This window comes from Trichophyton benhamiae (genome assembly GCF_000151125.1).
Source record: "Trichophyton benhamiae CBS 112371 chromosome Unknown contig01989.5, whole genome shotgun sequence".
In the NCBI taxonomy this organism is placed as follows: domain Eukaryota; kingdom Fungi; phylum Ascomycota; class Eurotiomycetes; order Onygenales; family Arthrodermataceae; genus Trichophyton; species Trichophyton benhamiae.
In genome coordinates this window covers 1,693,913-1,706,061 of record NW_003315112.1, presented here as the reverse complement: position 1 = coordinate 1,706,061, position 12,149 = coordinate 1,693,913, and the positions used below count along the sequence as shown (strand labels likewise).

At 48.7% G+C, this 12,149-nt stretch overlaps 5 protein-coding genes across 5 annotated transcripts; 2 read left to right on the top strand and 3 right to left on the bottom strand.

Moving 5' to 3' along the window:
* Window positions 1-2,034: 2,034 nt before the first annotated feature.
* Window positions 2,035-2,599, top strand: apg12 (autophagy associated protein Atg12; the record flags this gene model as incomplete). The annotated part of the gene is made up of 2 exons (XM_003016957.1): window positions 2,035-2,308; window positions 2,373-2,599. 2 exons carry the CDS (start codon window positions 2,035-2,037, stop codon window positions 2,597-2,599), a joined length of 501 nt encoding a protein of 166 aa, XP_003017003.1.
* A 342-nt stretch (window positions 2,600-2,941) lies between these two features.
* On the bottom strand, window positions 2,942-4,056 carry ARB_05296 (uncharacterized protein; the record flags this gene model as incomplete). Its single annotated transcript, XM_003016956.1, has 2 exons — window positions 2,942-3,553; window positions 3,616-4,056. 2 exons carry the CDS (start codon window positions 4,054-4,056, stop codon window positions 2,942-2,944), a joined length of 1,053 nt encoding a protein of 350 aa, XP_003017002.1.
* A 731-nt stretch (window positions 4,057-4,787) lies between these two features.
* Window positions 4,788-6,859, bottom strand: ARB_05295 (G1/S regulator NimO, putative; the record flags this gene model as incomplete). The annotated part of the gene is made up of 2 exons (XM_003016955.1): window positions 4,788-6,308; window positions 6,365-6,859. 2 exons carry the CDS (start codon window positions 6,857-6,859, stop codon window positions 4,788-4,790), a joined length of 2,016 nt encoding a protein of 671 aa, XP_003017001.1.
* Window positions 6,860-8,445: 1,586 nt separating this feature from the next.
* On the bottom strand, window positions 8,446-9,481 carry ARB_05294 (uncharacterized protein; the record flags this gene model as incomplete). Its single annotated transcript, XM_003016954.1, has 4 exons — window positions 8,446-8,709; window positions 8,766-8,799; window positions 8,851-9,290; window positions 9,347-9,481. The coding sequence occupies 4 exons, from the start codon at window positions 9,479-9,481 to the stop codon at window positions 8,446-8,448; spliced, it is 873 nt and encodes a 290-aa protein (XP_003017000.1).
* Window positions 9,482-10,659: 1,178 nt separating this feature from the next.
* On the top strand, window positions 10,660-11,910 carry ARB_05293 (acetyltransferase, GNAT family; the record flags this gene model as incomplete). Its single annotated transcript, XM_003016953.1, has 1 exon — window positions 10,660-11,910. The coding sequence occupies one exon, from the start codon at window positions 10,660-10,662 to the stop codon at window positions 11,908-11,910; it is 1,251 nt and encodes a 416-aa protein (XP_003016999.1).
* Window positions 11,911-12,149: the final 239 nt, after the last annotated feature.

Genomic DNA, 12,149 nt, shown 5'->3' with positions numbered 1-12,149 from the left:
TTACCCTGGATACTCTTCGTACCTGGCAGTACAGAAACCAGATGGGTCGCAATCGGCATCCTTCGAGAGCCAGTGAAATAAAAGGCTCGCACAGCGCAAGAGATCAAGAACGGATGGGATCTTCCCGTCCAACCCGCGCCCCCTGTGGGGTTAAGGGCCTTTGGTTTTCCCTCGTGGCATCCATGACCACCTCTCGCTCGTATTCAATATATATAGCCTTTTTTTGACGGAGATACTGATAGCACATGAACAAGCTTTGCAATGGGATGGAGGATTGTTTTTTGTTCCGTACACCGCTGGGCGATGACCTGGACCTGCGACACCTCAAAGGAACAGACTGATTTTCCACAGCACCATGTCGAGAGCCCAAAGGGTGTCTGACCAGTTTGAAGCTGGGAGTTGGCTGTGCATCAACATGTGGTGTGGCCTGTAAGTAAGCGTGGCTGGCAGCGGCAGGATGGCATTGGGCACCTGGAAGGGCGGTCAAGGGTTAAATTAGTCCGATCTTGATTCGTGCCAGCTCATGGAGCAATAAGTCAGTAACGAGCTCATATGACACAGCGAATAAAGCTGGTCGGTAAAAATAGCCTAGGAGAATTTCTGCCACGCAGGGCTCGAAGATCGCATCTTGGATTTCGTAATGTGAAAGTTCTCTATGGGCATGCAAGTATGCAGCATCAGGCATGACATTGAACTCTCGAAAATAGGGATCCGCTTGGCCCCTGCTAGCAGCCTTCGACTGTCATCTATATTTACTTGTCCATCGCGTTCCGTCAATCAAGCATTGAAACCGTGGTCGAAACGGACAAGGCCTGTCTCGCAACACCTTGGCTCACTTAAGCGTTTCTAGAAGCAAATGGGCAATGCTGGTTGCTAGCGTCAGCCACAGTCTGTTTCACCTACTTCGGTTCCTGGGCCAGACAAACGAGATGCTCTGGGCCAGACAAACGAGATGCTCTGTCCTGCTGGATGTTGTTATATTATTCGCATGTTGGTCTGCCTGTAACTTGTTGGCTGTGGGATGTTTGTTGTTCTTCCCGCTGATATGCATGATTAGTCAGATTGATGACTAATAATTCGTGCTTGGCACTTTTTGGCTTTTGCTTGTCGCTCTATCAACTTAACACTAGAAAGGAACCAGGTGCAGGAGGTAGTTATTATTCTTGCTGTTATCTCCTAGTTGCCCAGCACAAAGATAGCGGTGTGTTGACTCGACGCTTCTCCCGATCTCGGTAAGATGATTTGCGTGCCTATGTTTCCTTTTTGTCTTGACTGGCTTCGGTCCGGAGCCCGAGCAGGGGTTTGGTTATCGATGGAGCTCTCTATATGTAGTGCAGGGTTGGCGCTCAGCTCGGGTTCGATACAGTTGTGCTACTCAAGGACACTTGTTACACTACTCGTTAATAGGGACAAAACAATTACGGAGCATTCACTGTTAGAAGCAATTCATCGCATCTAGGCCGCTTCTAGAAGGGAAATAGGGAACATAACTTAAGCTTATACTTACATAAATCAACAGGGGTAATGGGGTTAGCGGGCGCTTTTGAGGCCGTCGACGTCGTATCCTGGGCCATGTTCATCCATATTCGGCTGATTTGCGCCTGATAGATAGCTAACTCGAGGTAATATCAAATAAGCTGTTCTGTCAAAGTTGTCAATTCTATACTGATGGAAGGCAGAGAAACATAGGTTGGTTGTAAAAAAAGGGGAGAACCGGAAGAGAAGCTTATATTGAGCCCGCCGGTGGAGAGCTTAACCAGATGAGGTAATAAGCTTTACTATTTATAGTTAGTGGCAAACTGTGATCTTCGGGCTTATGTAACTAAGTTTCTATTAACTTCCAGCTTATCTAAGCACCCTTGTTGCTTTCGAGACAACGCAGCGCTTGAGAGACAACTTGGTTGTCTAGATATTCGACTTCACAAAGACGACTCACTAAGACAGCTCGTTTTTGTAGCTAGTCACTTATCATAGTAACTAGCTAGCTAATCATCTGGAAACCTGTTCCGGGAGTGTTTTCTCCGGAACGCCGAGATGTCGCAGCATACCCCGTTTGGGTCGCCCTCTCCAGGCTCCTCACGACGAACCTCAAGACATATTACCACTGAAGGACTGAATATATCCAGCGACAGGGCCAGCCAAAGCAGATCCAGTATGGAAGATAGTGGCAGAAGAGGGTCGACAGCTCCTATACCAGATACTGGAGACCCAGCTAACCTGCCCATGTCCACCTCCATGGTGCTACCGGTGCTTCCCAAGTCAAGTCACCGGGCTTTGGAAGAAATAGAAGCGCTGGATAACAGAAAAGGTATTCCATTTAGCGGGTATTTACTTCTCCTTTTTATGCTTATTGACGTTTTCCCCTGAGATAGTTACTGTTCGATTCCTGCCTATGCCATCTGCTCCTCTTCTTCAGAGCAAGGTGTTCAAAGTCAGCGCTTCTCAGAAGTTCGAGACCATCGTTCGCTTCTTGAGGAAGAAGCTAGGCTGCAAGGATACGGACTCCGTATTTTGCTACGTGAACAGTGTCTTTGCCCCAGGGTTGGATGAGGGAATTGGTGGCTTGTGGAGGGTATGTCTAGCTGCTCTCACAATTTAACTTGCACGTTTAACCTAACTAACCGGTGTATTGTTGTATAGTGCTTCAAGTCAGATGATCAATTGATTATATCATATTCCATGACGCCGGCTTTCGGATGATAAGGTAGCGGGCGGTGGATGATGGTTCTAAATCGTAAATAGAGCAGGTCTGACTGCGTGTATGTTGTATTCTTTCACTCTTTGCTATTACTTACATGAATGCTTTCTAAAGGTATGTGTATGTACGGTACGGCCTGGGCTCCGCATAACAAAACAAGATATTAATCTTCAAGCGCCAGTATAGGATGGAATATGTGCCGACACAATGTTTGCAGACGGAACAACATGCAACCATGTCTCACTATTTCTCCCCCACTACCTTCTCAAATTCCTCAACGACTTCCTTTGCAGTCGGGTATGAGTATTCAGGCGACGGGTATTCCCTACTCTTGACTTCACTCTTATACTGTTCGATGGCCCTCAAGCTCTCGGACCACACGTCGCCGTACTTCTTGACGAATTTTGGTAAGAACCTTCCAGGAGGATAGTTGCCCAACATATCGATTTGCACCAGCACCTGACCCGAGCATCCATTGCCGGCACCAATACCAATAGTCGGGATACGCAACTTCTTCGTGATGATAGAAGCAATCTCAGCAGGCACTGCTTCAAGCACCGTCATAAAAGCACCGGCTTCCTGGACAGCCAGAGCATCTTCATAAACCTTCATTGCTGTGGCCATGGATTTACCTTGTACCCTGAATCCTCCGAGAGCATTTTGTCGTTGTGGAGTTAGCCCAACGTGCGCAACTACAGGGATACCCGCCTTGACGATGCGCCTGATAGTAGGCGTGATTTCCTGGCCTCCTTCGATCTTGATACCTTGGACACGACCCTCTTTCACAAGCCTGATGGCGGTCTGGACCGCCTGTTCCTCCGAAACCTCGTATGAACCCATTGGCATATCACCGACCTACCATACCATCAGCCACACACTTGCGAAAAAAGAGGAATCAGGGATATATGTATACATACCACAAAGGCCGACGACACCGCCCTGCAGACACTACGACAATGCACAATCATCTCCTCAAGCGTGACCTCGCTTGTGTCACTCATCCCCAGAGCAACCATTGCCAAACTATCTCCAATGAGGATCATCTCCATGCCCGCAGCCTCACATACATAGGCGCTAGGGAAATCGTGCGCCGTCATCATGGTAATTGGTTCCCCCTTTCGGTACAGGGCTTCCAATGACTTGATGGTAACCTTCTTCCGGGCATGGCCGGGAGCAGGTGCCATGGGAGAGTTTGAACTATATCGTTCTTGCTGTCTTGTAGCAGCTAGCTTTGCGGCAGGTGGGAAGGACTTGGATGTTGATGTTGTAGTTGCAGTGGGCCGGATGACGCCACCTAATCGAATGCCAACAGTGGCTGGCCGGGTGTATGCCAAGCGAGAGCAGAGTCGAGATGCCATGGTGTTTTGAAGTGGAAGTTGAGGGCAGGTAGAGGGCAGGGAGATATATCGTAACCACACAGACAAAAGAGGAGTAGGCTGTATATTCAATTATGATATCAGGGGGGTATCTAATTATGGTCTGGGATAACTAGCTATATTGTCAAGGTATATGTGAACCAATTATGAAAAAATAAACTGTTGTGCGAAATTAAACGAGAGAAACCCATTCCATCAGATTGAGTCTTTTTCTTCCTTCCTCTCCTTTTGTTCCAGGGAAAAATCAGCTCTTTTATATTTTGTACGTGATGGTTTATGCAGCGTAGAGTAGAGAATATGAGAGTCGTTAGTTCGGTTTTTAGCTTGTTCGTTCCGTCACTACCGGGAGAGAAGCATGTGATTGGATGGACGAGAGACAGTCACGAGACCACTGGTCATGTGATATTGCTTGGCAAGGGGAAAGGCAGACAAGCAAGCTGATACAGCTGGGAGCGCAGGGGATAGATAGGGGTAACAAAAAGGATGAGATGAAGATGACGAGGAGTAAAGGATTCGACTTGTATGTGGTATATTAATTACTTCGCAATCAGAAGGTGTGTGCTTTGAGAATTTACGCTGAAGTCGCTTCGCTATAAATACAAATATTTCGAGGGCCATGCAAGTCAAGGCAAACACACAACGTTTATCTGCAGGTATGCTACTACCGATACCTATCATGACCCTGATTCAGGCCAAGAATGAATGCGTCTATTTCAAAGAAATTTATGGAATTCGAAGCAAACTTGCGGTGTTTCCGGGTCCCAATGTGCTGCGATTTTAGTTAGCTTGAGGACAACCAGTCTAAAACGGAAGAAGAAAAATTGAGAGAAGCATACATCCTCGTAATCCTCGAATTTCTCCCTGCAGTTCTCACAGTAGCCTGGCTTAGGGTCACGTTTCTTGCTGCCAGCCTGCTGTTTTCGCAGCCCGCTCTGTTTCTTGGGAGCGACATCACTGGCGCGTCTGTTCCGTTCTGTCAGTTGTACGTTGCTGTTGTCATTCGCTTGGGCTTTAAGCTTGGCCGCGCGGGCAATTGGCACTCTAACAGGCTGGGACTGGGGAGCGGCTGCTGCATCAGCCCTGTGACAGGAGGAGATGGCGGTAGAGACAATGCCACTGCTCTTCTCCAGAACCTTGCGTTTGAGTTCGTGTACTTCCTTGCTGGTACTAGCTCTGGCGCCCTGCGTAGCTGCTGTCGAGGATATCATCTGCGATCGGATGGCAGATGTAATGTTTGATGGCTGAATTCCGGAAGCGGCGATTTCACCTCCAAATTTAAAGGATAAGGAAGAAGCCGAGATTGAGCCTTTGGAAACTGGCCTTGGCCCTACATTAGTAGTAGTAGTGGTGGTGGCGGCAGTATTCTCCATAGGCTCAACCGGCCTACCTGCAGAGTCCTCGGGTGCAGACTCGGTATCATCTTGGTTAGTAGGGGTCATGTTAGACTGTTGTTGTTGGTTGGGTGTTTTGCTTGGCCCTCTGGCAGGAGGCGCCATTGTTTTTGTTACTAGGGTGGTTTGGGTATTATTAGTTTTTGCCTGTTGCTGTTGTTGTTTTTGCCTATCTTTTTCTGTTCTCCTGCTGCCCGCGGTTTCAACAAAGGGACATTTCCCTAGCTCGACACTGCGGAACTGTGGCCAGGCGCCGTCCTGTTTTTTGTTAACCTTGGGATATTCTCGGATAACTACAGGGCGTGTTTCCCGGTTGTAATCCCAGATATACAGGTATGGTCCCTTGAAGGGGACCAGCCCTTTGTTTACCGTCAGGGAGTCAGAGTCAGTAGGGGCGTGGAGTTTCTCATGCTGAAGAGCCAAGGAGAGATCATCTTCGGTCTTGTTTTTCGCCGGCGCAGTACCATTGCGGGTGGGCTGGAGTATATGTGCCAGCTCCTTATCATTCATAGTAAATATGACACGCTGAAGCTTGTCCAGGGTCCATATCTTCATGTTCATTTGACGAGCACGGTGAAGAAGATCCCCACTGCCGCCACCCATACCTTTCTTATTTTCCGGTTCGATCATCCCGAAGCCTGTTCTCGACCGTGTCTTTCCTAGTTGAGCATCAATACCCTTCTCCAGCATCGATGGATTTACGGTCTGGACCGAGCCCGATATGTTATTTTGGTCAGACGCTGACTGGGCTGCTTCCGTATGCTTTTCAGATTCAACTTCAGGAGGGATGGACCGGGACGTGACGACATGGGTAACTACTCGGGAGAAGAACTTTTCCTCGGTCTAAACACATCAGTTAGTATACGGCAGATTGAACAGGAGAAGTTTAAGCAACTTACAGCACCGAGTGACATGATCTGCCTGACATACTTCTTCCTGACCTCTTCAGGAATGCTCTCAAAGTAAAAGACATAAGAAGGGAAGACTTTTCGATAGTGTCTCTGCCACTGGCGAACACTCTCTACCGACTCTGGACAATATTTGATGTTCCTGCTCACTTTAAGCGCATTCTGCTGCTGTTTTGGCTTATCTCTCACTGCAGCCAGCTTCTTCTCGAAGGCGGTGGGTTGAGTATTAGTTCTGCGGGTGAATATCTTCGACTCTCCCGCCTGGGGCTGCTGTTGGTTCAAAGACCGCTGAGAGAATCGCGCGTCCGCATTGTCAGCAGTATCGAGCACCTGTTTCTTCAACGGCGGAGGGGCCGCGGCAGAATCCCATGGTAGCCCCGGTGGGCGAGTGCGCTTCATGGTAGCAGCCGTGGCCGTGGAGACGGCTCGGTGAGGGGAGTTCGTAGCATTGGGGACGTTTGCCAGAGGCGCTCTTCGGGTAGTCATTGCATTCAACGCGTGTGGAGATGGTACGAATAAAGTGGCCATGAATAACAATACGGGTCTGAGGGGTGAGAAGCACCGGGGATTAGAGTGAAGGGCGAAGACTTGTTGTTGGTATTCTTTCTGTCTGGTGAGAGCTGGAGAAAAGAGCCTCACTCAGGACGACACGCGATGGAGACACGGGTAAAATGACTGAAAGAAGGACGTAAAAAAGGACAATAACACAACAGGGACAAAGGAGAGAACGAAAGAGGAGGCGGAGGACGCTCTCTTGAGCCCGTCAGGAGGACGCAGTCATCGCTGTGCCTTGAGACGACGATGCTGGCTGTGGTGGTTGGCGATGTCTACGGCGTTCGTCTTCGTCTTCCTCGTCTTGTTTTGCTCTAAACAAAGATCGGGTCACGTTTTTCTTGCTGAGTCAGCAACCGTCCCTCACGACTTTACTCCAGGTACCCTAAGCCCTAGTCAAGAGACACTCAACAGCAGACAGAACGAGGGGCTATGCCGGATATGGCGGCGATGGTAGTAATATAGAGAGTGTAGATCGCTCCAGAGAAGGCCTATTGCATCGCTGGGCTCCTTTCGCTGTGTATGATTGTACGCCAACCAGCTACCTCACTATGTATATAGATCTGATATAATAACGGGGGTACTTGACCCTTTCAAACAAACCAATAAATGCATCATGAGTTCTTGTTAGCCACCTGGCCGCCGCCGCCGCCGCCGCCACTCTTTTCTCGCCCTGTACATCGGCGCAAGCAGGCACCACTAGGTAGTAAGGAAATCAGAGAGCGCACTGCCAAGGAGGCTGCCTAAGCTTATAATAATCTGAAGGCCCACTGCCCCCTTAGACAGACCAGTGACGCAGTGGTTAGCGTGCCGTTCTTATATCGTTTCCTGGAAGTGATATGACTAACTCCATTTTGTTATGCGGAGGTCGTGGGTTCAAATCCCGCCTGGTCTATTTTGTTTTTTTTCGACTTTTTTTCCCTTCTCTTTTTTTATGACGTTGAATATGGTAGTTATTCTTAGGTGGAGAGATAATTATCTATCTATTTTATTCGCGATTGAGTGGCTGTCCTCGGAGGTGAAGGGTGTATATATAGATACAAGTAGAGACATCATGCAAATAATACAAGTAAAAGAAACATGCCAATATACAATATACTCTTACACTCTATTCTATCTCAGGGCCTCGATGTCGTCAATCTAAACCAGAAACTGTTAGTTGATGCGGCCATATCTGACAGTGATAACAACAAGTCTTACCTCTTTGACTCCTTCGGGAGACAGGATGATGGGGTTGTCGTCTCCGACACATATGCTATCCTCTATCCTGATGCCGATACCACGGAACTTCTCGGGCCAACGTTCGTCATTTGGTACGTAGACACCCCTTTGAATCCTCGTCAGCATCCATTTGTCAATGTATTTTGTTTCGGTACGGGAAAACTTACGGTTCAATGGTGATACACTGGCCCTTGCGCAACATTTCTTGCCTTGAGTAGCCACCGCAGTCGTGCACGCTAAGGCCGATATGATGGCCTACATGATGAGGGAAAAGCGTTCGCATGGCCTGTAGCTAGATGTTAGTAGTCGATCATGTACTGAGCGGGAAAGAATGTCCATACACTGCCAGAGGTATTGAAACCAATAGAGTCTAGTTGTTCTCGAAGACTTCGCTCAGCTATATCGTGGATCTTGTCGAGTGATAGGCCGGCTGACTCGCGGCACAGAGATATGCATGACCGCTGTACATTTAAGACGGCGGTGTATAGTTCTTTTTGCGCAGGAGTAAACTTGCCGTTTACCGGCCATACTCTCGTCACGTCTGAGATGTATCCTGCGTATTGCTGCATGGCGTCAGAACAGACTCATAAACAGATCAGACAACATACAATATACTCACCGCACCACCATCAACCAGAACTAACTCCCCATCTCTGTGCTCAAAAGTCAGCATGCCTCACACCACAAGCAGCCAAGGTACATACCGTAACACATTATCATTCCGAACATAATGTATACTCAACGCATTCGATCCACCGGCAACAACAGGCACGAATGCCGTCCCATCACCGCCCTGACGACGAAACTGGTACTCCAAAAAGGCATCAAGTTCACTCTCAGTGCCAAAACCATGGCGCATAGATTCGGTAAATGCTCGACCAGTCACACGTCCTGCATGTCTCATATTCGCGATCTCAGCGTCACTCTTGAATACGCGGAGTTCGTTAATTATCGGAGACAACGGCCTGATCTTTTCCATGGCTTCTTCTCTTGCATCACTAGCTGAACTCGTGGAGTCAGAGAAGCTGGATATGAAGCGGGAAAAAGCTGAGCGGCCTCGTCCAGCGCTGATGTCAGTGTATATCTCTGATGCACCAGATAGGATTTCCGGTAGGTAGTCTTTTAGATGGTCGATGTCGCCAGACTAGACGTAGGTCAGCCAGCCTATATTTCTAGTCGCGTGTCGGACGGGATGCATACCTCGTCAGCATTGAATACATCCATGGCTGCCTGTGTCCCTGACCTTGCTCCCTCCCATAGCTCTGCTCGTGTGTCCTTCTCTCGAACGTAGAGGTAGAAAGTATGCTCGCCGGGTTCGCCGGTATTTGCTACCATCGCAAACATCAGTACCAAAATGGCCTAATAACCAATCTATCTTCTTCCAGTCCGTACGTACCTATGATAGCTAGAGCACCAGGCTCATTGAATCCTAGACCACCGCCGTCAACATTTACTTATGTCAAAAAAATGGCGTTCCAGCAGACTTACGCACCGGTTAAATAAAAGAAATCGGTGTCCTGGTGATATTTGTAGAACACGTTCTTCGACTTATACTTCAATTCCGCAGCGCGAACAATAGCGACGGCGTTCTTAGGTAGCTTGGAGGCAAGTTTTGAGCGGCGGTGGTCATATTCGAGTGCCGTGATGCCCGGGGTTACTATACATTTACCAACCAGAAGTAAGTATTTACTCACAAAAGCTCACGGGGTGGTGATTCTCAGCTAAACCGAGGTGCAACTGACGTTCTCCGGCTTTTAATAGGTGAGGGTGCGTTTCGTGCAGTGGTTGGCCAAACTGGAGCTCTGCGGCGGAGATGGAGCTGTATCTTCGTCGTAGTGCAGCAGCGATAACGCTGCTTTGGGGGACTCTAGCCTGTAATGAGGGGATATTTCGAGAACACTGTCTCCATAACCGGGTTCCCGTCGACATAATGGGCCTAAGATGTCTGCTGGCCGTGTGCTGGAAGAAGTTGGTTGCTTGACAGCTTCCAAGTCAAGGATCAGATAAAAAGCGAGATACCAGTTGCTTTTTAATGCAAACAAAGCTTTGAGCTTCAATTCCTGGAATTTCTATTGGCCAATTCTAAGTTTAGATAACGTGAGCAGTCTACGAGATAGAAATACATTTAATTATGTAATCAAGTTCTTCTCTTCAGCACGCGACTGACTTCAAATTGTCTTAATGGCGGCTCGTGGCGACGTTTTGACTGATCATGACCAAGATAACAGGTATCAATTCTAGGGATCCAGCAGAGATTCGCAGTTTTAGCTTCACAGTGGGCAATGTGGAAGGCCATTGTGCGGCAGTGAATCTATAGAGGATCTGTTATACGAACATCCAGTGAGCCACCTTGTCATACGGCTAACGGAGATTGGTAACTATACAAGGGCTTTGGTCTAGTTATATATAGGGAAACTATTTATAATACAATTACTCACCTCATTGTCCCTTCGTTTCTTCCTCTCACCGTATCCCCCTTCTTTTTTCACACTCGGAGATCCAGGGACATAACAATGGTGGCTTCAATACATGTCCATCCGGATCCCGCTCGCACCCTAGTCCCGCGTCTGCAGCGTCATCTACCACACTCCGGACCAGTGCTGCGAATCATTCAATCCTTTGGCGTCTTCCCACGTTCTGCAGAAGCGCGTGTCCTAGCTTCATTTCCCCCAGAATCAGGATCAACCTGGGGTTTAAGATCAGGATCAGACGCCGCAGAGAATAAGAGACAGCTGGAGGAACCATGGGTGGTGGCATATGTAGATGTATTCCGTTACCCTGAGACGCAAATGTGGGCGTACTCAAGCCTAGAGGCAGATGGGCGTAACGAGATAATTGGAGACACGATGCAGACCACCCTGATGGCCGATGAAGGGACACTGAAGCAGGCTCGAGAGCAGCTCAGGAATCTGCTTGCGTATGTTCGCTCAAAATTGCTGCCATCACTCTTGTCCACCCCAGGAGCCCTTGAGAGAAACATCCCCGGCTCGCAGCCAAACGGAGTTAAGAAGCTACCTGCCGTTCCTCCGACTGGTCTACTGATGGGGACAATAAATGATGGCCTGGCTGAGCTGCTCGGCCAATTGGGACCCAGGGAACAGGACGGCTCAGACCAGAAGCCTTTCTTTCACATCAACCGTGTCGATCTATGCGAGAAGTACATGTTTGACCGAGCCCATTATGACACTGGTGACAACGAACCACCGCAGGGATACCGATTCCATGACAACAAGGGCCGCCGTGGGATCCAAGATCATCATTTTGGACTGGTTCTAAGTCGCACACACATCCAACGCACTCGGGCTTCATTCCCTGCCAGCGTAGCTCTCTACCATGACGACATAGAGGCAGATGTAGCTGCGAAAGGCCAGAGTGAAACCCTTGTTGCTCCTATAAACGGGAACGGTGTAGACAAGGTCGAAGAAATGCCTATTGGCTGGGCTTTCCTCACATATGACGGGAGCATGATCGTTCTACATGTTGAGCCGGAGCACCGTGGACGAGGCCTCGCGGCCCTGCTCTCCAAAGAGATCATGCGTCGGGGCATGGGCAATGACGCTATCCATGCACTTCAGCTGGAAGACGATATCGATGGGAGGGAGAAAGGCTGGGTGTTTGCGGATGTTAATAAGGAGAACAAGGCCAGCCAGCGGGTGATGCAGAAGCTGGGAGGAGAGATCGGTTGGGCGATGAGGTGGATTGTGGGGGAGGTATGCGCAGGAAAGGACTGTTGGAGCTGTACTCAGGGCCTCTCTAATGAATAACGGATTTAGAGGTACGTATATAGATACATAGATTTTTTTCCTTCCCAAATGCCAAAAGCAGCTAAGGTAACTATGAAATCCATGTAACGAGAGGAGTAAACGCGCAGGCGATCCCAACAATTAACGGAAGATGCTGGCAGCCTATGAACTCCGTTTACAGGAGCCGATATACCCTTAAATGACGCCAGCATGCATGTATGCATTACTTATGCATAGTTCTCTCTCGGACTTGAAGGAAC